The following is a 27730-nucleotide window of genomic DNA, read 5'->3' as shown; positions in this document are numbered from 1 at the left end:
AAGAGAATAAGAGCGAATAAATGAAAGAACAAATTCTGCCGGAAATAGGAGCACATACACTATGTTTTATGTATTCGTATAACAAGTCTCCTCACACCATGCTTATAGCAAGCCTTCAACACATGTTAAGTTCTTATTATATTCACCTTAATATTCCGCCTTGCTCAAAGTGTTTCTTTACCTGACATGCAGAACAAGATAAAAAAAATACAGTCTGCTCTTTGTAGAGCCTACCCAACATCCTTGTTCTACTCACATCACCAGTTATGAAAAGACTCAAACCTGAAGACATATATGACACAAATGGATGAAAGTATTGGCGCCCATGGCAGTTAACAAGATTGTTTTAATGCCAAGAAAATAAGAGTGAATAAGTGAAAGAACAAATTCTGCCGGAAATGGAAACCCATACACAATGTTTAATGTACTTGTATAAACAAGTCTCCTCACACCATGCTTATAACGAGCCTTCAACACATGTTAAGTTTTGATTATATTAACCTGAATAGTCCGCCCTGCTGGAAGCATTTTTTTACCTGACATGCAGAACAAGATTGAAAAATACAGTCTGTTCTTTGTAGAGCTTACCCAACATCTTATTTTTTACTCACATCACCAGTTATGCAAATGACTCCATTCCGACAGAGTGTTATGATCCAAGGAGAGTCCTTGTGAAAGTTGAAGGATTAGATCTCATCATCCTGACGCCTCATCACATCAGAGCATAGCAGAGAGCCTCCAACCCATGCACCTCCATTGAACCCGTCAACATGTCTTTCTCTTTTCAATAACACAAAGACAAGCGTGCAAGGCATCAACAATCCATTCATGAACAACCAATGTTGGATCTCGAAGTGCAACCTACACAACTTCAACAAATTTAGCTACATGTATATTAAAGACTGATGGTGCATTCTCCACCATTACTTTCAAAATCAGAACCTATGCACCCCCTAACATCAATTTTTTTTACATGCAGTGAGACAAATCTTCTTATGAAACAATGCTCCTTGTTTTTATTTTGTTCTCTAAATCTAGTAAGTAATGCGAATCTTTGTGGCTGGCTCAAATGCTGTGGAATATCTGCCAGAACTTTTTGATGTTGATGAGTGTAAATAGCTTGATATGCTAGGAGATAGTTCACCACTCACTAGGAGCAAAAGCACCGATTGAAGCTTCTTGATGGCACACTATCAAATACATATACTTCTCCTTGATATGAAAGAGCGAGCAGATTAGTGGCCTGTGGCCGGATATTAGCATTCATGCCATCATTATCACCACCGCCTTCATCTTGCTCTTCTCTCATACCATTGTCATTACTATGGCGAAGCGAGTGTGCATGCTTATGCATATAATGCAAATGAAGGTGGCTTGGATCTCTCCCTAAAACTTGGGCCTCAGGGTGCCCTTGCACATGTTAAAACTAGAGCCCAGAAATTAAAGATGAAATACAACAATAAAGAAATCATTAGAGAGAAAATCAACACCAGGATATATGTTGGGAAAACCCTTCTAGATGAAGGGAAAAACCCAACCACACAACGAAAGATCATTTTATTGATTGATAATAAAAGTTCAAGTGTACAAATACCTATCGCTTGATGCGATATATATAACTTAAGGAGAGACTCTTCACATTCCAACCGAAGGTCTTTCCAATTTCCCAAAACGACTCTTTATAACAATTATAATTACAACTCTTTGAATTTCCATGCCTCAACACACACGTCATTATATTTAATATTATAATTCAACATAAGTGTCCTTTTCAGCCGAAGGTGACAATAACGGTAATAATGTCCATATTTTCAGAGATAAAGATCTCTATTGCAGTTACAATCTTCAACACTCCCTCTTAGCCACATAGAGATCTTTAGCTGAACAATCACACAAGACTACAACCACAATGTTAATGATAAAATCTCATCATATAGATCCTATAAAATTCATGGACTCACTCAACATGAAAACTTGTAACAATTACTCATATTCATGGAATCACTCAAACATGAAAACCTGTAACAATTACTTATTGTTAATAATCATGGAATCACTCAACATGACGGATTTGTAAGATTCACAGTGAAGCCTTTAATCACAGGCTCTCTCAATGTGAATTGTAATGGAATCTCTCAACATGACATCCAACTCCCATTACGAAATCTTTCAACATGATGACATCATGGACTTTTTCAACATAATGTTCATGGACTCTCTCAACGTGATGACATCATGGACTCTCTCAACATGATGTTCACTATCGCATAGTGAAAGAGTTATCATAGCTGATCTTACAATCTTATTTATTCACACAAGAATAGAAATAGGCATAACAAAATAAGATTTAGTTCCATTTAAGTCTCAAATTTTACAAATACCACAAGCATGAAAATGATGGGGATTCCATAACCACTCCCTCTTAATTATGAAGCTTCCCTCTGAAGCTTAAATTTCCCTCTAAAGCTCATCATCTCCCCTCGAGCTATAATTCATATCTTGATGCATCCTGCAAAAAAAAAATTAAACATACTTTCCAAATATAAAAGTCAAAATACTTATCTTACTAAAGAATAATCATCTTGATAATGCATGCAACCATATACAAGGATGTCCTCTCTCGCCCACTTTGTTTGGTTTGTATATTGATGAGCTTAAGGATTTCCTTTTGAAGTCTTCGCTCCTAGGTGACGGTTGCTACTTACACTAGGTTTTGATCTCCATTCTTCTTTTCGTGGATGATGTGGTTCTTCTTGCTTCTTCTTGAGAGAGTTTACAGAGGCTTCTGGATGGTTTGGCTTCCTTTTGTGTTCAGAGACAGCTTGCGGTTAATTTGAGTAAGGCTCGGTTTATGGTCTTTAATTGCTTAAAGAATTCTCACCTTCACTTCTTTTTTCAGGGATAGGAGATTGAGATCACTTTTTCTTATATGTATCTGGGAGTGAAGTTTTCTAGGCCCCGCTTTTGTATGAGATTGGTGATTCAGTCTAGAGTTGGTAAGGGTATGGGTTCTCTTGCTATGCTTGAGAAACAATGTTTTAGACACCATTTCCAGGATACCTCGTCTAAGTCTTCCCTCTTGGACTCCCTTGTTCGGTTGACTGTTCTTTATGGCTTAGTGGTTTGGGGGCCTTCTTTCTTTGGTTTTGATTGGGCCTCAATCGAATGGGTTCAAACATTGCTTTTATGACACATCATCAGATGCCACAGGTTCACTCCTCATAGTATCATTCTTGTTGAGTTTGGTGCTCATCCCTACAGTCTTGCGGCTATATTTGATCTGATTTGGTTCCTTCATCACCTGCGTGGTTTTGCAGATTTGGTTGGAGAACGTGATAGGTATTCCTACTTGGCATATTGTTCTTTTTTTGCTACTACGAGTTTTGATAATATTATCTCCTGCCCTTTCGAATCACACGTGTAGAAAGATGAGTAAAGAATACGAGATTCAATAAAAAAATTGAAAAGATCCTGCAATAAAATGAAGGAGCCAATACGAGGGAAACCATAATCAATTTAAAGAACGATCGCTAGAATACAAATAAATGCATCAAAAGGTGAGAATCGACGAATGACTTGACGTTACCCAAGAAAGATAACGGATTAAAAAACCCTGACGTTAAGGAGAGAATGAGAAACCGAAGGTAACAAAGATAAAGATAGATGGAGGTGGCATGAGATATACTAATAATGCCAAGAACAAACAAAAAGCATAGCAATTAAAACTTATCTTCACATTTTGTAGAGGAGGCGAATAAGAGAAGTATATTGTTCAAATTTGCTCTTGCAAAGCACCACCCGAAAGACTCAGGACAAGAAAATCTCATTGCCAAGAACTAACAAATGTCATGGTAAACTATGAAGTCTGAAGTTATTTCGAATCTCTCTTGCACCAAGTAAAGAGAGTCACATGCAAACTCCAACATCCACGATTGACCTTCTGGCAATCGTACCCTCCAAGCTCACAATGCGAAGACACCTCATATTTTAGAAAGGACACGTAACAATTGATAACCTACAACAATATGCTAGGTACCAAGAAAATAGAATAATTTAGAGATTCAATACAAAAGGGAAGCTTGTATTGAATCATTGAAATATTGTCTATTGCCGAGATCTCTCGATAGCCAAGCAAGACTTGAAGAAAACATGGCGTACGCCAAAGTAATAACACCTCCGATGAAAGAAAGACACTTGAAGAAAACTGATGTACCTTGCAAGAGTCTTTGACCCCATACTAATTTGTATGAGATACACACAATAAATTACAGAAGTAGACAAGTTGAGAATATGCATAATAATCTTTTCCATTATCCGACCATCCAAAAATTTGAAATTTCAATGACCATGTCAGCCAGAACAAGACAAAAAAATGTGAGGTCAAACGCACAATACTAAAAAAATGAAATATGTAAATGCTCATGCTGAATGTGCGTACATGCTGAATATGAGCTCACGCTAAAGAATGGAGAACACAAGAAGCTAATCTTGAAGAGTAGAACAGAGAAGGTGATTAGAAGATCTAACTCAATGCTATATAGATATGGCATAGTCAAGGGTTTGAATCCCTTCCTTTCCTCTATGCGCATCAATTCAAGCTATTCAGAATAACATCAAAACGAGGAGTCTGAGCCAATTGGGCTTGAGAGTTGTAGCTCCGATACCGTGTTAAAACTAGAGCTAAGAAACTAAAGATGGAATACAACAATAAAAAAATCATAAGAGAGAAAATCAACACCAGAAGATATCCTGGGAAAACCCTTCTAGAATGAAGGGAAAGACCCAGCCACACAACAAAAGATCATTTTATTGATAATAAAAGTTCAAGTGTACAAATGCCTACCACTTGATGCGATATATATGTTGACTTGGTGGTCAGCACCTCCTTCGGGGTTCACTACATGGCTTAACCGCCTCTTGTGGATTTGGGTAAGTCTAATGTTTGTGACATTCATTGACAGCTCAAGCTTTTGGTTCAATGACAAACATACCAACAATTGGTATTAGAGCCTTGGGTCACGGGTTCGAATCTCAGGAGGTCTCTTTCATTTTCGTCGGTGTGGAACCCTCAATCGGTGCTGAGGGGGAGATTGTTGACTTGGTGGTCAGCACCTCCTTCGGGGTTTGCGACATGGCTTAACTACCTCTCGTGGATCTGGGTAAACTCTTCTCAGACGTCTCATAAAGATCCTTCAAGATAGCGTTAATCATCTGCAACAAAGAGTTTGATAAACATGATAACCTCCCAATTATAATAATCCCATTTATCTTGATCTGACTCCTAGATAATTAAAAAAAAATACACAATAGATAATTGGTACAAAATAAAATTATTAAAATCCAACAGATAATTGGCACAAAATATTTGGAAAAATCGTGTCATAAAAATTGTGAGGAGGCAATAAACAACAATTTTTAAATGTCAAAATTGCCACAAATATTGGGGCACTGGTGTAGAAAATACCATCACTGTTTTGTACGACTCTGTTTGACACAAGCCACCAGAATACTCCCAATAGTAGGTTAGAAAATGACATGTGGGTTGTTGGTTGTAAAACAAAAGTTGGGGTTTATTGACAAATAATGCAAGCAAAGAACTTGTCTCGCAGGTTGAGGAACAAATGCTAAAAACATGTAGAAAATCATATTACAAAAAACATGTTTTTTTGGCACAAACAATGGTGTGCAATTCTTAAACCTTGAACTTATGCAAACAAATAGATGCCTTGCATTTGTAGTATGCTCCAAACCTAATCTAGAAGCAATTAATTATTTGGGCAAATTTTTCTATGACGAAATTTGAAATATATTTTTCATTTGTAATTTGGTTCAAATCCATTTAAAGTCTACTACAAAATCAAAGGCATCTATTTGTTTGCAAAGTTGAGCATTTAGGAATTGCACAACTTTCTTCATGTCAAAAATGACATTTTTTGCATCACAAATCTTTCAAACCTACGTAGCTTCTATTTTATTGTTTGCCATTTTTTCCAGATTTATCAATGAAACCCTAATCCAAAAATTGATTTCAGCAATTAGGTTTCTTATCATTTTTTGGAATTAGGGTTCCACCCGTAAACCTGTTTAGGGTTTTTCATATTTTTCTTTGACAGTTTTTTTTTCATTTTTCAAGTTATAGTTGGACTATGTGTTTCAACATTTTCAAGCATTTCAAACACATTGGGAACAATTGCAATGATTTTGAGGAAAAATCGACAAACCCTACAAATTGTTGGAGATGAGTAGGGCATCCTAAAGTAGACCGCAAGATACTAGGGAGGGTGTCAACAACAACAAAATGTTCTAAAGTTTTAATGACCACAAGACATGTACAGTCTGTTATTAGGTAATTGATAGAATTACCATACCTAGACAACTCTGCTTTTTAAACAATTTTTATAATGTCTATAAACTCTCTATATTTGTATATTGTTAATGCAATTTCATTATGTTTTCTAAAGTTTCCTATTCCCAGAATAGGAGCCGATCTGGGTATGACTCCCTTATGGGGAGGCTTTTAATATTTTTTCATCAAAAAAATATCTGTTGGGTTTTAATAATTTTGTTTTGTACTTGTTGGGCATGCCATGCTGAGTTATCTTGTTTTTGTTGAATAGTTATTATGTCCCCTTGTAGATTCTTAGCATTTTATTGAGCTTTTTAATGTCCGAGCATTTGAAAATCAACTTTCAGGACTATGGAAGGCTTTTTGGCATGTTAGTTGAGGTGCCTTTAGAGAGCATTTCCAAACAATAAGAGATAAGGACCATGTTTCAATTTTGATGGTGGATGTTGTTAAGTTGTTAGCCTAGAAATAACGATAATGACAATGAAGAAAAACTTAAATAATACACAAAAGACTCAAAACATTGATCTTGGGAACATCCTTCCACTTGAAGGGAAAAACCCAGCCCCGTAGGAAAAATCTGTCTTTTATTGATGATAAAATATTTGAGTACAAAGTTTTCAATTGATTGATTTACAATATGCCAAGGAATTATATACATATATTGTATAAGGCTCATCAACTTTCACACAATGGTCTCTTTGAGTCCCAAAAGTAAGCCCCTTCATATTTCCACATATTTAACACTGTCCCAAAAGTAAGCCCCTTCATATTTCCACATATTTAACACTTCACATTTCTATACACATGCCGTTTCGCATGACGTTTGATACGTCGTTTTGTATAATGTTAACTTAAATATAATTACAAATATATCTTTCAGCTGAAGATGACCATAATGGTCATAACAAACATATTTCAATATCATAAAATCAGAGATGAACATCTCTATCCCAACACTCTCTCTTAGCAAGAGAGAGAGAGATCTTTAGTCAGGCATGCCCATGTAACTGCAACCAAAGATGATAAGTTCACATAACATATGCTATCTCAACATAATATAATCCACCATAGTTACTTCATAAGCACATAGAATGAAGTCACACACATGACTTTCACCATGCTTGCTTGTAGAGCGTATAACAAGGACTTTTATTTGAAAACCTTTTCTATACAAGGATACATTTCCACCACGCCTACTCGTAGAGGGTGGTCCACCATACCTACTCGCACAGAGTGGCACGAGAGCTTTCACCTCAGACCTCTCCTAGAGAAGAATACATTTCCACCATGCTTACTCGTAGAGGGTGGTCTTCCATACCTACTCGCAGAGGGTGGAACAAGGGATATCACCTCAAACCTCTCCAAGAGAAGAATTCATTAATAAATGAGATTTTCTCTTAACAAAGACTCCCTCTCAGCAGTGACAACTTTAAGAATAGAGACTGTCTCTCAACAGAGACAACTTTAATCACCACAATAAGATGACTAACGATTGAATAAACTTGCAAAGGGTTGGACATCTCCATTTGTTCATGTAATCTCCCTTTGAAGCTGAATAGTCTACCTTTGAATAGGAATAGTCTCTCTCTAAATACGATCTTCTTCTTTTAATAAAGTGCCAGAACTTTGCAAATAACATTGCATTATCTCTCACCAATCCATTGCATCCTGCAACCACGAGAGATAATAATAACTCATGACAATCAATGCTAACAGAAATTACTATTAAAAAAAACAATATTCAAGAGATATAATCATAAATACTTATCTCTTTGTGCTCTAATCTCAACATGACATATTTCATCATAATTTAATCAACAAAAGAAATTTCGTTTCCATATGGGCTTTCAAAGACATCTCCCTCGGTCGAGTAGCCTTGCTCAGGAATTCATTTCTTGTATAAGATCTTTCTCTTTTAATGAAGATTTAGTCCCATGACTACAACAATCTCTCATTACCTCATTTCATCTTGATGTGCCCTTGTAAAATGCCCACGTCTACCATTGTTATTGACCAAGGAGTCTTCTTGTTCTTGTGCCCTTTTTCTGGGCACACGATAGCAAATCCACTTCCTCTGTGTGCGTACACATCGAATCTCAAATGCTCAACGCAAAACCAATACAAACACATCTTTTAATGATCTGTTTCAACAAACCATAAACTGCAATGAATCTCAACAATTACTCAACTTGAGCGCTTCAGTATAAAGAAAATAAACATGAACAGTCTCATTAATTCGAGTCAAATATGAATGGTGACTCATGCTGGACGATGCCAATAATGCAAGAACCGAAGATGCATAAAGAAACTGAAGAGCTTCAAATATAAACTGTCAGAGAAAGAATTACCCAAAGTCTACATATATCGACCTGCAGTTGTAGATGCACAAGCAACACAAAACGTTCAAGCCCAAAATTCATTTGCTTTCACCAGATGTGCTTTGACAAAATACAATAAATAATATAATGAAGCCAAGAAATTACTAGAATGAACAGACTGAAGGAATTTTGTATATGCTGAACACATAATTATTAAAAAAAACAGAACCTTAAGGAGACTTCTATCAAACCTGTAGACGTTTTCTATCAAATCTGTAGATGCCAAGTTACTATGGCAATCAAAATAAGATCAAATTCACCTTCAAAATCCTCGTGACCATCACTTTGACATATTCGACTCTAAAACTATCTCATGTCAATCAGGGCAACATGAAATTATCTCCTACTTATCAACATGAATAGTCCTGAATTGAATACTACATGAAGCCAAAAATGAGTAAATGCACTCTGCAATAAACAAGAAAACAGATGAATGGAAGAGGAGATGATGGCAATCAAGAAGGAAATTGGTGATGAGGATAAACAACCGAAAGGATATGAAGAACTCCATCGAGAACTTGCATTGAAGTTTGCCTTTATTTTGAATAACAATACTTTCTGCTCCATATTCGTTATATTCTCCACAATCCTCTGCAAGTCTGGTTCCACTAATTTACCACCCGATAACATAACCTAACATGTTTAAAAAGAAGCATCCATCTACCTTAACAAAGATTTCAAATAGTTGCATATCAATTCTAACGTGGTAAGGAGAATGCATGTTGCCCCATCCATAGTCAAAATGTTTGTAATCTTGAAAAACACAACTAGATTGTTGCTTCATCTAGGACCTCTGGTCAACCAAAGAACAATAGAATCATCTTCTTTGCTTCCTTGAGATTCAAAAAACTTCATGAGTGAATGTTCGAGATGACAGTATCCGGCATGGAGACTAGTTAGCTCCTCATGTTTTATCAGAGTGATCATTGAAGGTCGTTGGGCACCAAATAGTGTGGGCTCTGCAAAAATGATCTCAAGCAACCTTTTGAAGAAAATTGCCAAGACTGGCTAATACCTATGAGCTTGGTGGTGAGAACTCCATCATTGACGCTCAAAATATTCGCGATCGTGCGGAGATAAGATAAGATAAGATAAGATAATAATATTAATGTCCAACAAAAAAACCATAGAAAGGGTTTATGGGACTGAGCATACAAACAAAAGAGACAACCAAAGCAGGAGCACCAAACGGTGACTGAGAAGAAACAAAATAAGACATGAAACCAGACAAACCAAGGTAACGACAAAGGGTACAAAGAAATCAGTCATAGAAGGGTATAACCGTGGACGATCCAGAGTCTTAGGTCGTCGCCAAGAATTGTTGGAGGAGTGTCGCTGCTTGGAAAGACTGGTCCAGTGTTTGACCGATCTAGAGTGAGTGGTACTAGATGGCCTTTTCGTACCCCATGGTGGAGATAGGGGGGAGAAGAATTTTTGCATTCCCAATTCACATAGCCAAAAGCAAGGGTGTTTCCCCTCTTTGCCACGTCTCTTCAATCGATCATTGCTGCTATGGCTTCTGCTCTGATCTTTAGCCAGTGATTCATCTTCTAATTGAACATTTCCTGCCTTATGCAACCTCGGGAGAGACGCTATAATCCTTCTCAAAGCAGCATGATCTCTGCACACAACTGCAAAGTGGACTGGGCTATGTCCAAAAACTACTGCCACAATCTCCATGGCCTTCGAACTAATTGAGGGGGGCAGAGCTCTGGGGCCCAAAGTATACAGGATGATACAACAAGGCAAAGGAAAGCAATCACACGAGGAGAACATAACCATTACATACTATTACATGTGTATTTTCAGCCATCATGCAAATTGCTTACTCAGAGCTGTTTCAAAGCAACTCTCACCAGTTGCTTCTGAAGATGAATATCGATAGCATACCATAACTGAGGACTTAAGGAAGAGAGCAGATCGTGTATACTATAACTACTCGATGCTCTTTGCAATGGTATAAGCGAATGCTAAAACTAACATGATGATCTGAAAAACAAGATGGAGATTTCAAGATTTCAGAGAAGAACCTTGACCTCATTGACCAACCTTTTTTGTTACCAAGTGGACCCTTATAAAAAATGAGACTAGGGGCCATGCAAAATCTATCATGGATAACAACACAGGGTCCACCAAACTGAGATAGAGTAGAGTCAACCAAACTATTTGAGAATATATATTGAACAACGAATATACAATATAACTCAAGCATTGAATGCCATTACTCTGTTCAGAAACTTAAATCTAAGATAGATGAGATAAACAAATAAATAGTATTGCCCGAATAAGGGGGAAAGAGTAATATTAAACGAACAAAATATTGTTCTACTCAAAAAGAGGATTTTTTAAATTGCTGTTATAACCTTGCTTTGATACCATGTTAATTTTTTAGCCCATAAATAATGATAAACAACAATAGAGAAAAGCATAAATAATACACAAAAGACTCCAAACACTTATGCTGGGAAAACCCGTCCACTTGAAGGGAAAAAACCCAGCCATACCAGAAAAATATCTCTTTTATTAATAATAAATATTTGAATACAATGCTTTCACTTGACTGACTTACAATATACTGAGCAATCATATAAATGGACGGCATAAGACCCTTCATCTTTCACATGAAGCTCTCTTTGAGTCCAAAAATAAGACCATTCATATTTCCACATATTTAACACTTCACATTTCTATACACATGCCTCTTTGCATAACCTATGACACGTCTTTTTGTATAACGTTAAATATAATCACAAATATCTCTTTCAGCTGAAGAAGACCATAACTGTCATAACAAGCATATTTCAATCTCATAAAATTAGAGATCATCTCTATCGCAGCTACTAACTTTAACATATGTGAGGGATGTGTGTTAAGGTTGTAGCTTCTGTCGGATTGATTTTATCATGAGAGACCTTGTTGATGGTAAATCATCGTTAAGATAAATATCTTATATATAAAATATATATTATATATATGTAATATAATATATATTATATATCATTATATTATTATATAATAATATAATAATATATTACATAAATGGTTATTTATATTACTATTAAATATGTTAACTAGTGATGAATCGTAGAGACATGTCTCATGAAGAGACATGTTTCCTCTCATATTTATGTGAGAGCCAAATCTGCATTTGGAAATCATCAATAACATTTGCAATGTTAGTACATTTGCAGAAAACGATTCATGTTACTTAACATGGTATCAGAGTCTAGTCCAACATAAAGGGAGTATAAAGAGGAGATTCTTAATTGGTTCAACATGGAAAGCAATACTTCAAATTGTCGAAAGATCTTTGATCATAGTCAACTTATTCGACTATGATATCGGGTGGGTAGTGGCTGACACTAGTATTTTTCATATTGACACAAAACTTAAGGATTACAAAGAGAAGACAAGTCAAAATGGGAAGATGACAACTCCGTACAATAAACACACAAGTGGGATATGACAAGCTGAGGTTAAAACTTAACAAATCAAATATTGTTGTTGAACCCAAACACATCAGTCGTATGACATCAGGGTAATCAAAATATCACCAAGCACTAATTATCTTAAGGATCCACACAAATATATATAAAACCTTTTGTATGGGATAATACTAGGAACATTTAGATGATGTTATTAGAAGTTTCATTATAACATTGTGGAGATTAAGCATGAATATAATATGACAAACGAAGAAGTTTAAAAGATTGCAATCAAGGAAGAAAGAATTTGATGTGTGTAGTCATGGGACTAAAGAGTGATTGAAAACCCTATAAAATGGAGTAAGTGGGAATTTTACATTGTGGGGGGAATTATAACCAATGTTTCATTCCCACTATTTAAAAAATGCTTATATGGAGATGATATTTTGATTTATTGCATATGGACCTTTATTGGAGCAACTTGTATCAAGAACATTATTGTGCAGATAAGTATTTATTATTATATTTACTTGCTTATTGTAGTCTCTCTCTTATTTGTAATTCTATACATACTATAAGGGTTATTTGCCTCGATCTTTTCCTTTGTGTTTGAGGATATTCTTACAAGAAAAGAAGGTTGGTACTTTACATATGCTACCAATATTGTGTAGACTCAATCTAATGATAATAGCTCCAAAGACCTTGATGAACAAGATGGATAAAGTGAGGCTGTTGAAGCAAACATCTTTGATGATTGAGATTATGAGATTCTTCTAAATTAAGAGGGAGTATGACACTTTTTCTAAGGCAACACGAGAGCTTAGAAGATTGATACTCAAGAGGGAGTCTAGAAATACATGTGGGTGATTGCATGATGTGATGAGCCTACTCCTATGTATATCATGAGGAAGTGATGATTTATCACCCGAAATTTAGACAATTGATTTAGAGTGAGTTCAACAGGCATCCTTGGGTGAAGAGAATTTCTAAGGAAGTAACTAGAGGACTTGACTTCTCAGAAGCGATGTTTAGAGAGAGAAATTTTGAGATGCAATCCTTTGTGAATGATATCTTCTCTATGAGAAGAAGTTCTAAGTGAAATTCCTTGAAATGCATTCTTCTCTATGAGAGAGAATTGAGGTGAAAGCCTTTGCGCCACCCTCTAACTTGGTTCATGGTGGTTATTATTTCACATATAATATGTAATGAAAGGTGACGATCTTTCATTGACATATATAAATAGAAGTTAACCATTATAAGATGATGATCTTATAAATGGTAGACTTGTTATCATGACAGATTTCATTAAATTGTTGTCCCAGAGTGCTAGAAGTCATGATAACGAATAGATAGAAGGTAACCATTGTAAGGTGGTGATCTTATAAATGGTAGACTTGTGATAATGGTTCTTTGGGTTGGATTTTGCCGGACACTATGATAACCAACTCATCATGGTTCTTTGGGCCGGATTTTGCCTGACACCATGATAACCAACTTGTTATGGTTCTTTGGGCTGAATCTTGTGTGACACTATAACACAATTTCTATTATAGACCACACTTAATGTTACAAGATTCAAGAAGAGTTGGCAGATTAACGGATTTCCGGATGATTCATTGATCAACAGAGGAACAAATGTGTTCCTTATAAAGAATTACAAGGACGTTGTTTCTAAAAGAAGCAACGTAGACTGAAGACGGAATTAGAAACAAAACTAGAGACAGGATAGGAAACATTCCTATCTGGACTGAAGAAAAAAGAGACGGGATAGGAAACATTCCTATCTAGACTGAAAGACGGACTACAGACAAGTAGTTGACTATTATAGAAAGTATAAGATATTATCTTAATACCCTCCCTTAATGGTCAACATACGGATGTCGGAACATTCTGTGATAACTGAGACCCTCCTTGGATCTACAGAATGCTGAAACCAAGAAGCTTTGCCAGAAGAGTGCTATGACTCAAAATAAGTTGCATTTACAAAACTTCGTTTTTGTGGAAAAAACGGTAAAACCCAGAATCTCACACAACCTTGCGTATTACACACAACTTGAAATGATTTTTGAGGAAAAAATCAACAAACCCAGAATCTCACGCAACCTTGCGTATTACAGACAACTTGAAATGATTTTTGAGGAGAAAATCAACAAACCCAGAATCTCACGAAACCTTGTGTATTACAGACAACTTGAAATGATTTTTTAGGAGAAAATCAACAAACCCAAAATCTCAGAAACAAATTCAGAAGGCGAAAAATGCAGCTTCGCCTTGATCAGGACCCGGAGAAGTCGGACACTGCGTAACACCCAGAACAAGTTGATCGGTGTTTCGATATTCGAAGATTGCGATGATGCGCTGCTTCCAGGTTCCATAATTGCGACCATTGAATTTGGAATTATGTTCGAGCAGAATATTTGTCAGAGATGCCATGGCACGTTTTTCAATGAAAAATTGTGAAAATCTGTGAAGGCACGTTCTTCGAGGCAAAAATTCGAAAGACCCAGAAGAATCAAAGAATGACCCAGAAGAGAGCTCGAAAAACTCAGAAGGAATCTGCTGTCGTTTTCTGAATCCGCTGGCTCAAAAATTGAGACACAAAAATCGAGGCACTCAGAAAAAACGGACGACAACCCAGTTGAGCTCTCTTAAAACCCACCAAGAATCTGCAAACAAAATATTTTTTTGACCCCAAAAATTAGGGTTTCGAAAAAAAACGGCCCTAGCTTAAAAAAGCTTGAAAAAATTTCAGATTTCTTGATAAAAATGGCAAATTTTTCTTCAAGGATCGATGTGCATGGATGAATGGGGCTAGAGTGTGCTGAACAAACACAGGCAAACCCGAGTTCGGGAATTTCTCTAGGCCGAAAACCCTAAGCGGGTTTTAGAGAAATTCATCAGAAATAATTTTGAAAAAATTTAAACAAATAATTTCACGAAGAAATTATAAATTTTTTCGAAAAAATTTAAGTAATAGCTCTGATACCATGTTACAAGATTCAAGAAGAGTTGGCAGATTAACGGATTTTCGGATGATTCATTGATCAATAGAGGAACAAATGTGTTCCTTATAAAGAATTACAAGGACATTGTTTCTAAAAGAAACAACATAGATTGAAGACGGAATTAGAAACAAAACTAGAGACAGGATAGGAAACATTCCTATCTGGACTGAAGAAAAAAGAGACGGGATAGGAAACATTCCTATCTAGACCTGAAAGACGGACTATAGACAAGTAGTTGACTATTATAGAAAGTATAAGATATTATCTTAATACTTAAGGTGGTGTTTAAGCTTATATTAAAGTTATGGAAATTGCTTAAATTGTGTGTTATGGAAGGTGAGAAATTTAGCCTCCTAGTGAACTGAATATCATACTGAGATGATATGTCATCATATTCTTGAGAGCGTAATGTGTTCTAGAAATCCTCCCTAGCTAAGAGGGAGTGTTAAGGTTGTAGCTTCTTTCGGATTGATTTTATCATGAGATACGTTGTTGATGGTAAATCATCATTAAAATAAATATTATATATGTATTATATAATATATAATATCATTATATTATTATAATATATTACATATATGGTTATTTATATTACTTTTGAATATGTTAACTAGTGATGATCAATTGTAGAGACATGTCTCCTCTCATATTTATATGAGATCCAAATCTGCATTTGGAAATCATCAATAACATTGACAATGTTAGTACATTTGTAGAAAACGATTCATGTTAGTTAACAATTTAGACCTTGCAATATGTAATTTTACGATTACTTTGATACAATATATTTCTAAAATAACTTAATGGTACAATATATTTATGCTACAGAAAATTATAATTCAAAATTTCAAATGTATGAATTTCTAGAACAATTAAAATTTTACACATTGTGAATATATGCATTAAACAATAGTTATTATGTGCACTTGTAGATTCTTATCATTTTTTTTTTGAGTATTTGAAAATCAATTTTCAGGACTACGAAAGTCATTTTAGGATGTTACTTGAGGTGCCTTAAGAGAGCATTTCCAGATAATAAGAGATAAGGACCATGTTTCAATTTTGATGGTGGATGTGAGGGATATGGACCTTATAATATGTAATTTTACTATTACTTACGTACAATATATTTCTAAAATAACTTAATGGTACAATATATTTATCCGACAGAAAATCATAATTCAAAATTGCGTAAGTATGAAAATCTAGAACAAATAAGACTTTGCACATTGTCAAAATATGCATTAAACAGTACAAGAGATATTAGATATAATGGCTAAAATTATAAAATGGTATAGAGCATCTGAAGAACCACAAATAGAGTTATTGCTACTCACACTAAAAGTTTGTTCACTATTCGGCTTTTAAAATGTAGCTTGTTGGAAATTGGAAGTAGCTAAGTTGGTCTATTTGGGTTCCATATCCTACAATGCCCCAGTCCCACAACTTTGTCCCCCCTTTGTTATAGCCATGTTGTTTATGCAAAAGGAGGTGCTAGTTGGAATATGCATATACTAAGTTCTCTACCCTTTTCGAGTCAATTAGTTGTACTTTATTGGGTGGAAGGATTATGTGCTCCAATGTCTCTGAAATGTAGATAAATTTGCAAGCTATGAAGACAAAGTATAGAGAGAGTTGTACGTAATCAAAATTAAATTTTTTAAAACTTATAAATGGGGCTTAAGAATTAAAAAAAAGAGAGTAAAGTTATTGAATGAACTTCTGGTTTTTTTTGATTGGAAAAGGTGTTAGGTATTGGACTTGTTGGCCAACGAAGAACCGCCAATTATGAGCATCCTTCTTGAAGTTTATCATAATGTAATGTCTCCCTTTGGGATCACCTTATTCTTTGTCCCAAGTTCACAAATCCAAAAATGAAAAAAAGAGTGAAAATGCAGTTGGAGACATAAGTCTTAGTTGAATAAGATGAGATTGTATGCGTCATGCTAATTTGGAGATGATTAAAGATCTTTCAATAATTGTTAAGGTAAATATCAATCTGATATTGATCAAGATTGTATAATTTACATCAATCTAAGCATACTGATCAGGACATAAGTATCGATCCTGGAGATCTATGATCCAATAGGAATCAAAGGATTACTGTGAATTTTGCTCTCAAATTATGTCTAATAGTGTATTCAATGATCCAATTGATAATCTTGATTATTACCACCCCAAATATACTTCTTAATTATGCATGGAATCTGATTTAATGACAATCTCTTATGGTTCAAGGGAGTGATTAGTTCCTAATTGCTGTAATAGTTACTTTCTTTTGAATCTGTAATCGGTAGGGTTACCACTATTTCAGACTGATATATCTTGCTTATACAGTGTATCCTTATACCCTGTCTCTGATTGAATTCTTTATGTATGAGCATTCTTGTGTCACCAAGTGTGGAATGTTTTAACTTGATGCTGCAACATGTGTAATGATGGAAGAATAAATGATTTGCAGGTATTGTCTTTTTATCCCTGAGGGATGCTTATCTCCCATATCAGTAATCAATAATCGTTGATTGTATATATTTATTGGTGGTAAATGCTGAATGAGATTTTGAATGCCTTTTCCCTTTTGTTCGATACCTGCTGTTAAATCACTGAATAGATGCCTCCACCTGTATATTGTCTGGTTGTCACTATTGTTGCTGATTAAAATAAAATATATTCTCTGTTTGGTTTCTCCTATCTTGTGTTGTTTTATGTTCAATCTTTTGAGGTGATAATGTTAAATTCTCTGTGAGTATTCAAACAACTCCTTGTCCTATACACTCATGTGATGCTTGGCTGTACATTTTCTTGTATCAACCCACAATCCTTTCATTGGTCCCTCCTTTCTCGCACTTATACCTTTGAAGGGTACTAAAAGGAAACACCTTTTCTTTCAGATTGTGACCTCTGACTGAGTCACATTTACGTGAATCAGAACTTTTATCTTTGCGATTTATATTTTTGGATTATAATGTATCTTAATATATATAACTTTGTATTTATATTATTATTTATAAGAGTATATCAAATATTTGTGTTAGTATAATATATGATAAGATATTTGATAATATATGATAATATATAGTATTTATATTATAATTGTTTATTAAATAAATATATATTATATATATCAAAATATATTTATATTAATAAATATATTGACACGGGAATTAAAAAATCTTCATTTTCCAAAAATGTCATTTTATGATCTTGGTAGCTAATGGACACCTCACATGCATAGAAATAGCAATGCAACCTCTTTGGAACCTTCAATAGTCCATCTTCAGCTCTTTTTGTGTAATAATGAGCAAACATGAAAGTTCAACAAAGAGGATGATGTATGTCTTTTGGAATCAAAATGAGGCTAGATGAGTTTGTTGTAGTGTCTCAAGAGCTGGCATTTTTAGGGTTAGAGATCTGTTTTTAGTATCTCATACTCTAAGTCCATGTTAAGAAATAAAAAAAACATAAAAAATTAAAAACACACAATTAAAAAGGCACTTTTGCCACACGTTTTCTTTGGTTGTTTAATCTGCCTAGGAAAACCCCACAGTATTTTCCTTGTTCCTTGCCCAAACCACGAACCTGGTTTGAACTGGACCTGCATCCAGCTGCATACCCCTGTGGATCAGCAAAACAGGTTCTATGTGTTGATGTTTTATCTCAGATTAAAGTATGCTGTTTTGTAGTGTTGGGGAAGCTTTCCTTCCTGCAGTGGCATCACTTAATTTTCTTATGCTATTCATATTACAGGGTCAACGTATGTGTGCTGATTGGCTTATCCTTTATTGGTTATTCAAGGCTGTTATTCAGATTCCTCTTATCATGCAGTGAGGTTTAATGAGCCATTACCAAAGCCTTGTTGGCATCTACTGAAGGGGTGTCGCTGGTGGCTTCTGCTGAGGTGGCGATGTGTAACATTGGCTTTTCAGCTGCTTGCCATTCATGAATTACAGAAGACTCTTCATTGTCTTGGGCAATGAAGAATTGTCCTCTTTATGCTTCTTCGTCAGGTTATTTCCAGATGTATTGAAAGCTCATTTGGTTGATCGATCGGTGAAGATATCGTATGAAATTTTTGTTCTCAGTGAACTGCATGTTATTGTGATGACCGATTGCTTGCAGAGCTATTGTCTATGTCTATTCTGTCTCAGACATTTCTAATTGTGTCCAAGTATGTGAGGTGACATTATTATACTCTACGCAGAGTTCATTTTGTGTGCAGGTCTTCCAGTTGCAGGTTCACTATTATTGTAAAGAGAGCACTGTGTAATCTTTAAGTGTGTGCTGACTTAAGAGTTTGCGAGCTTTGTATTTAGACCCTGTTATTATTCAGTAAAGGATTGCTTCTTGGTTTTTCACCCTTAAGTGGAGGGTTTAAATTTAACACCATGCACGGCCATGAAGCTGTGTGGTACAATTCAATATTTGTTTCTTTTATACTTGCGCCAAGGTTTCCAGTACTTATTTGTATTCGCTTCTGCATAATTCAATTGGTAACTTGTTGGAAATGGCTTGACTAATTATATTATACTATCTGTTCATAATTACACTTATTGAACATGTCATTGCAGCTGGCTATCGAGAAGCTATTTGTCAGCTGAAGAAACTAATTAAGGGAGCAGGAAAGAAATCTTACACTTTTGTAATGGGACGACCAAATCCAGCCAAGCTTGCAAATTTTCCTGAGGTATCTTAGCATACTGTCATGGGATCAGAATACCCAGATTTAAGATGCATACTATTTTTTATATAACTTTTCTTTTTGTAGAAGTTACTGCATGAGTGTCATCTAAGCATTTGATATTATATTTTTGGCAGTGCAATATTTTTGTTTATGTGGCCTGTGCACAAACAGCATTATTAGACAACAAAGAGTTTTTGGCACCTCTTATTACACCATTTGAAGCTGTACTTGCTTTTCAAAGGTAATTCATTCCAAAATACTGTTTTTGTTCTTTGTTCTTCCTAATGGAGTAGCATTCAGAGAATAATGTAAGGGCTATCTTATCTTTCCATTCAGGCATTGTTAACTTGTTTTTGACTCTTGAGTTTAATAAAATAAACATCAATTTTTTTTTTACTTTGTTTGACATTTTATTGTTTCATATCATTCATTTGTTAATTTAATCTGTTAGACATTGAGCACTTCATTTTTTTCAGTCAGTTTTGTCTGTCTAAGAGAGATTTAGAATAAATTAATATGACAGTCATGATGTTGTCAAAAGTTAACATTAAAGCTGCATATTAAACTCCCAAAGTACAAGCAGTAAGATATGTAATAATGGGCATCAGTTACAGTTAGGACGGTTTTGTTTATAATTGTTTAGGATTTATCTATTTCAAGAGTAAATGCGTTGGCTTCTGCTACCTTTTTAAGGGCTACATGACTGTGGAGTCTCTTAAGGGAATTCACTTTTTCATTGTCCATTGTTTTTTAATAATATTATGATGCTGTCTATTGTTTCAAGCTCCAAGTCTATAAAATTTCTTGTTCATTACATTCTTAGATTTTGACCGGTCCTATAAAGTTGTGGGTATAAATTCCTTCTTTGACTTTGATCCTTGAGATGCAAAACTGTGGCAGGAACTGTATTATCTTGACTTCACTGAGTTCACAAAACTTATCATCTACTGATTGATCTCTTCTTTATGCAATTCTCACTTGTTTTCCTATATGCCATGGTCAATGGTTTGGAGAAAATTAAACTGTTGTAAATTCTAAATTTCCAATAGCAGGTCTAACTCTGAGGAAGATCATGCAATCTAATGGGTCTAGTTTGGATAAATATTGCCAGCAAAACATGCTTGCAGACAGACAGCTCTTGCAATGAGGCATCACTAGCTTAGGACTTAAATTGTTCTCCCTTCCTAAATTGAATTAAATGTAGTGATTTTTTATCATATTGTTTTTGACCTTGTAGTGCAGTTGGAGCCAAGAGAGGTCTTAGTTCATCAAGGACAGGACTTAGCTTTAATATTTAGCAACTTGTGTCCTATCTCAAGGAGTTGAGCAAATTACCAGAACTGGCTTGATCACAAGACCCAAAAAGAAAAAGAAAAAAAACATGGTAACGAGGCCTTATATTTGATGAAATTCACCATGGTCTGGTTCTGTCTTAGGATACAAATTTGTGTTATTCATGCGTTGACTACTATGACAGTATTTATGGTATAGAAACTCCTTGATTACACTAGATTCTGTCATCAGTATGAACCACTTGTCAAATAAATTGATAATACAAATCACATTGTGATATAATGATCAAATGCCAACATCACTGCTCAGTAGCAAAAAAATGTTTGTCTAATGAATGCAGCAGTTAAAACAGTCAATGCAGCTTAAATCTGTAAAAGCATGTCTTTTGGTCAACACAGCAGAGAATAGTCAAGAGGTCAGATCAGTTATGGTTATATAGCTTTGTCTAGTTGATGTGATCTCTGACATCAGACGCGCAGTCGGCCTCTAAGTCGACTTAGTCTGGTCCGCAAAGTCAACACAAGTTAAAGGAAAGAAACTTGAAGAAAATTACTGTTTGATGAAATTACATTAACTTACATGTTTGGGTTTTTCAAAAACTAATTGATGCTCACTTTATAGCAGCATATCCTGAAATATACTGCTAAGTTACCCTCATCAGAAGGAACAAAATGGTCAGGATAGACTTAAAACAAACTCCTAAAGCAATTTTCTTTGAGACTACGATCATTTTACCCATAGGAAATGGATATTGTATTTTGCTTGAAATCATAATTGTGAATACTCATTTTCCAATTCCAATTAAAAAAAAGTGCTTCGATTATATATAGTTTTATGCAGACAAGCCATCTCCATTGTGAGCACTTGAAACCTTGATTTATCAATACGTGGCTTTAATTTGCTTCACTAACCATTTATATGCTATTTTTAGATATATAGGATTAGTATGTATGAAGGAGTATATCAGTGAGACTTCTTCCATCTAATAGGAATCTCTTGCTTTAAAAAATGGCTTATTTGATAAGCTTGTATTGTGTTTAACAGTAAAAAATTTGTAACATTTTTAATTTTTTTGACAAAAACTAATCTGCAAAACCTTTTCTGCATAGGGGAAGCCAATGGACAGGCTCATACTTCCTCGACTTTAAAAAATTAGTTGAGCTTCCTGCAGTAATGGCCACAGATAGATCCGAAGAAACGCACTTTTCATTTATTAAAGGTGGATATGTTGGTGATGATGCATGCCCAGGTAAACTCATCAAAAGTAAAGCCAAATGTGAACATCTACATATATTTGCTCATGCTTTAAAAACTCTCTTCATCTGTGCATAGAATGCTCTATTGTAAAAGGGTACTACTGGGGTTTATAGATCAGCATTACTTGTTTCTTGTATAACTTTTTAGCTTGAACTAAATGCACTAATTTCAAAATCTGGCAACTCATTACATAAAAATTAGAATACCAACAATCTTGCCTTTTGATAATGCAAGTAGTGCATGGTCGGGAGCACATATTGGCCAGATGATGAAAACAAAGTAAAGACATTGTCTATTCTATCTTTTGATCTTCTCCATTTGTAGCATTACTCTGAAAATGTTTCTATGATTGTTCTTATGTGGCATTACTCTGAAAATGTTTCTGTGATTTTTCTTTACTGTCTTATGATCTATCTTGTTTAGTTCATGCTTTGTGGATTTATTAAATTTTTGTCTTGATCTTTTGTTATCCAGATTTTGGTTACAAGTTCTTGATTCAGTCATTCAGCACCTTGGGATTTTGTGTCAATCTCACTCCACCATTCAGCTGCATATGCTGTCAGCTATATCACATTCTTTTTTGAGTTCATTTTCCTTGACCGTTACCAACAGCCATTCTGCAATGAAATTCAATTTTGTAAAGTTTTAAGATCATTTATTGGTGGAGACTTGTATTGAAATAATGAATCTTATGTGAAGATTTCAGATCTTCTTGAATATGTAAGTTCTGATTTATTTAAGCATATATATATGTGTGTGTATGCAGATCTGAATGTGCCTGAGAATGTAATGACTTGTTATTGATATATTTTCAGAATTCACAAATATATATACACACACACACACATATATTGAGATGTGTTTATGTAGGGTTGTGACCCTATGTAACCACACCTCAATACAAAACAATATAAATTAATATAAATAAACCTGTACATATATATGTATAATCAGATTAATATACTGATTTATCATAAGATATATATAAGAATATATATACATAATTTTGCTTCAATTTCTTTGAAGCTAATCTTCTTAACACTCCCTCTTTAGCAATGAGGGAAATTGAAAAATATAATACGAGGTTATGTACCACCTTTTGAAATGGTCTAATCAAAATTATGGTGTCCAGCAAAGTCTGGCCCGAAGAATCATAACAATGGATTGTCATTTGATAAGTAGGAGATAATTTCCACAGCAAATCAAATTGTGATATTGCTATCAGGATTTAACTGTGTGATTTTCGAGTCAAACTCATTGATCCATGTTTCATGAGTAGTGATTCAACATGAATACATCTCTCATGAGAATAAATGGAACACTTAGCACTCATTGGATCTAGGTGATGCTCACAGGGGTGAAGCACGGGGACTTCCCGGGAGGTCACCCATCCCAGTACTACTCCAGCCTGAGCGCATCTACTCAGGAGTACGCATCTATCATGTACTGGGATGGGTGACCTCCCGGGAAGTCCTGGTGCTTCACCCATCCATAATAAGAGGAATCTCAAGCTTAGAGAGTACGCATCTATCATGTCTTAGGTGGTAGCAACATGGTCCACTCCCTTTGAGCCAGTAGTACCAAGTTCCTCAGAAGTCATTGAAGCAGGTCCTCTAGCTGCCCCTTCTCTTACGGAAGCATATCTTGCTCCAAGAATTCAATTGGGTCTGAATTTTGTCCAAAGATTCATGATGGATGAACCATCATTCTCTACTACTAGTACAAAGAGTGTCTCTCACCTCGGCATCATGATTAATGTCCAAAGTTTCATGTGAATCTGTAACCTTAGACATTTTGTCCCAAAAGCATCATTTAGGTGCCAATCCTTTGATTCACTAACTTCCATAGATTATACATTATTCTGTTGTATTTGGCACATACTAATATAAGGGTCAATTCGACCTTCCAAATTATGAATATCATGCAATGAGTGGAAGATGTGTTCAACAGTATCATATGTTTGGAAATTCACCAGAGCCTTACAGGAAACTCATATCTTTTGGTAATGTTCAACTTCAACACAAAGTAGTCACACTTTATAATGGTTAGACTCTTTAGGATGTAGCTTCAATTTTCCACAAAAGTTAAGATGAATCTTACCATCTCTGATATATGCATACAGGCCAATATATAGGCAACTATTATGGCATTTCTTGAAATTCCAATCAATATTGTAATTCCTGAAATCCCATTCTATCCAACTTCGACTGGATAATTAGTTATTCCTCTATTCTGTGCACAGTAGAAGGCAAAAGAAAAAATGGTTGTAGAACTTGACAACACGTCATGATGGTCCTCGGTAAATGTCAACACAACCATAATACAGAGCACGTGATAGCAACTTCTATCAGCTATATGATCTCTTCCTAGATTCTTGCCACATGAATTTGGAAGTACTGCCAAAAGATATATTCAAACGTAGGATGAATGTCTCTTAACTATCCCTTGAATATACTTAAAAACAGGAACTTCTATGCACTAGTAGCATGACAATCAACTATGATAATCTTCCAATCATAGATTGGTGAATAACCTATGTTCCCAACTATGCACTAAATATATATCACTTCTCATCATTGCAAATAAAAATTATTCGATATAGCTGTAAACTTCTACAGTGATTTTAGACTCGGTCTTTATATTCAATTGCTGATAAAGTACAATTCTCTGTGTATAGATAGCTATCAATGATTTATTGCAAGGTAATTTGAAAATTTCTGATTTTGAATGACAGGTTGAACTCATATCTTTTAGTGTTGATTATATTTCTTGATTATTGAGTATCCATGACATCACATCTACATATTTTCCCACAAATACATTGCCACCACATCTTCATGGGTTTAATATCTTCACATTTGTAGGCAGCATACAATATGTACTGTTGACAGTCCATTGGAATATAAAGGGTCCAAACTATATGCAGATATCAAAGAATTGAAATTCTGATATGTTTGATAGTTGAGAATAATTCCAAATCTAATACAGTATAAATAAAAATAGTTGACTTTCTTCATAGTCCAAAGCAGTATAATTCAGAATGAACACCTTTCTTTGATGTAGCTGATCACAAGAAATGTACTTCCAGACAAACCAAACTTTCATCTATATCATATAGCATCTGGTTTTCTTAGTCTATTCACATATCCATCGAACTTGTAAGGTGGTGTTTGAATCTTAACATGTTTGTCATCTTTGAAGAATAATAAGTGACTGCAACTTAATGTGAAATCTGATCTCTTAAACTTAACGAGATCTCTACTTAACAAGGCTCTAATACCATATAAAGTTTCTTACCAGATTTCATTAAGAGGCTGACTGATTCACAACTTTGATTGCAGGTTTGAACTTTGACATCAATGAATTTGATTTGCTCCAAAATCTGTATATGTTAGTACAGAAATAACAGAGATAACAAAGATGTTCTTGAACTTGAGATGCTCACGATCCTTTGATGTGCTTGCATTAATTGATTTCAATGCCTTGTTATATTGGGTGGATCAAGTATACATATCACACAGAGGGGTGCGAGGGTGAATGGGCTTGTCTCCGAATGGAGACATGAACATTCACCATCACACCGGTTTGGTGTTGATTAATCATGCCCGATTTGTTATAGACGTAACACAAGTCTTAATCATGTATTACCAATCATTATGAACTACAACCCGATATAATATAGATCAATAGTGATCTTAAATCAAAGGAAACAAAATAAGTTTCAATCATGTCTAAAATGAAATCTTAGATTATATATATATATATATATATATATATATATATATATATATGATGATCACAGTTATTGTCAGACCGAAGCTACATGCTTTAACACCAAGACTTGGGTAATCCTTTCAGTGCTCTTATAGATAGTTCTTGGTCTTCTACTTTGCTTCCAATAGAAGATGATTTTTTATCTCGGAGATTTTTCCAAAGTAGGATGAAATTGATTCTCCTTTAATCATTTTAGTATTCATTAGTTGATTTTTTAATGTAATCAATCTGCTTGAATTGTTGATTTCATATGTATCCTTAATTGTCTTGAAAACTTTGAATGCTTTCTTTTACAAGTGGCTTTTTCCGTCTCATCTTCAGCCATTGAGATATCTGATTCAATGAAAGATTCTAGTTCTAATTCTTCGAGAATTGTAATAATTCGTATTTTTCATGAGAAGAAGTTTGCCGCTCCTTCAAGTCTGTCCTCTACTCTCACATTGTTCGACATATTGTGTAGTTTTGTTTCAAGATTTTAAATTTGAAGGTCTCTCTACCAACTTGGCTCTGATACCATGTAAAGTTTTAAGATCGTTTATTGGTGGAGACTTGTATTGAAATAATGAATCTTATGTGAAGATTTCAGATCTTCTTGAATATGTAAGTTCTGATTTATTTAAGCATGTGTGTGTGTAGATCTGAATGTGCCTGAGAATGTAATGCCTTGCTATTGATATATTTTCAGAATTCACAGATATATATATATATATATATATATATATATATATATATATATATATATATATATATATATATATATATATGTGCATTGAGATGTGTTTACGTAGGGTTGTGAACCTATGTAACCACACCTCAATGCAAAACGATATAAATTAAATTTAATATAAATAAATATTCTTATATATATCTTATATTAACTCAGTATATTAATCTGATTACACACACACACACACACATATATTGATTATACTGATTTAATATAAGATATATATAGGAATATATATATGTAATTTTGAAGAGTTAAGTCCCAAAAAAATAAATATCTATGCACATCTTCATCAGTGGTGCCATAGTCCATACTTGTTTTGAAGAATTAAGTAACAAATTAAAATGTCTATGAAATGAAATGTGCTTAATAATAAGCATTGGCAGAATGAAACACCAGTTGTGCTACTCACCTTTCTGGACCTTGTCCTCAAGCCCTGAATAAATCTCCTTCCACTTTCCATCATGCTAGACGACCATACCTTTTTTGAAATTTTTATTTAATCATAGACTCAACAGATGGTTGTGGAATTCTTAATTTAGGTTTATAGAAAATCCTAACCTTGTTTGCAAGATAGTAGACCTTGCGAGTAGTCATAATTCTTGGTAGAAGTGTTTCTCATTTCCTTTTTGTCTGTTTTAAAATTTTAGGCCATTAGGGAGGTCCTTATTTCCCTGGAAATTTTAGGGCATCACTTTGGCATTCCATAGTGACGAGTTGTTGACATAAATGTTCCCCAAATCGGAGATGTCTTAGGAACATCCATGTTTTCTGCTTTCACACGGGAATGGGGTTGGGATATTTCATCCACGGAAGAAAACATTTGAAAAAATCACAATTG

General features: G+C 34.7%; 1 protein-coding gene across 2 annotated transcripts in view; it reads left to right on the top strand.

Moving 5' to 3' along the window:
* The window catches only part of LOC149555970 (diphthamide synthesis DPH2 family protein), a 118042-nt gene that overhangs the window by 78482 nt on the left and 11830 nt on the right, over positions 1-27730 (top strand). For both annotated transcript variants that reach the window (XM_089830095.1, XM_089830096.1), the window contains exons 7-9: positions 19726-19841; positions 19973-20079; positions 22241-22380. In XM_089830095.1, the coding sequence (XP_089686221.1) occupies positions 19726-19841; positions 19973-20079; positions 22241-22380 (363 nt within the window). The remainder of the gene's footprint in view (positions 1-19725; positions 19842-19972; positions 20080-22240; positions 22381-27730) is intronic.

This window comes from Cupressus sempervirens, chromosome 5 (assembly GCF_028749045.1).
Source record: "Cupressus sempervirens isolate cs-2001-9-10 chromosome 5, ASM2874904v1, whole genome shotgun sequence".
In the NCBI taxonomy this organism is placed as follows: domain Eukaryota; kingdom Viridiplantae; phylum Streptophyta; class Pinopsida; order Cupressales; family Cupressaceae; genus Cupressus; species Cupressus sempervirens.
Note: the sequence above shows the minus strand (reverse complement) of the source record. Positions and strands in the feature narration are given on the sequence as shown.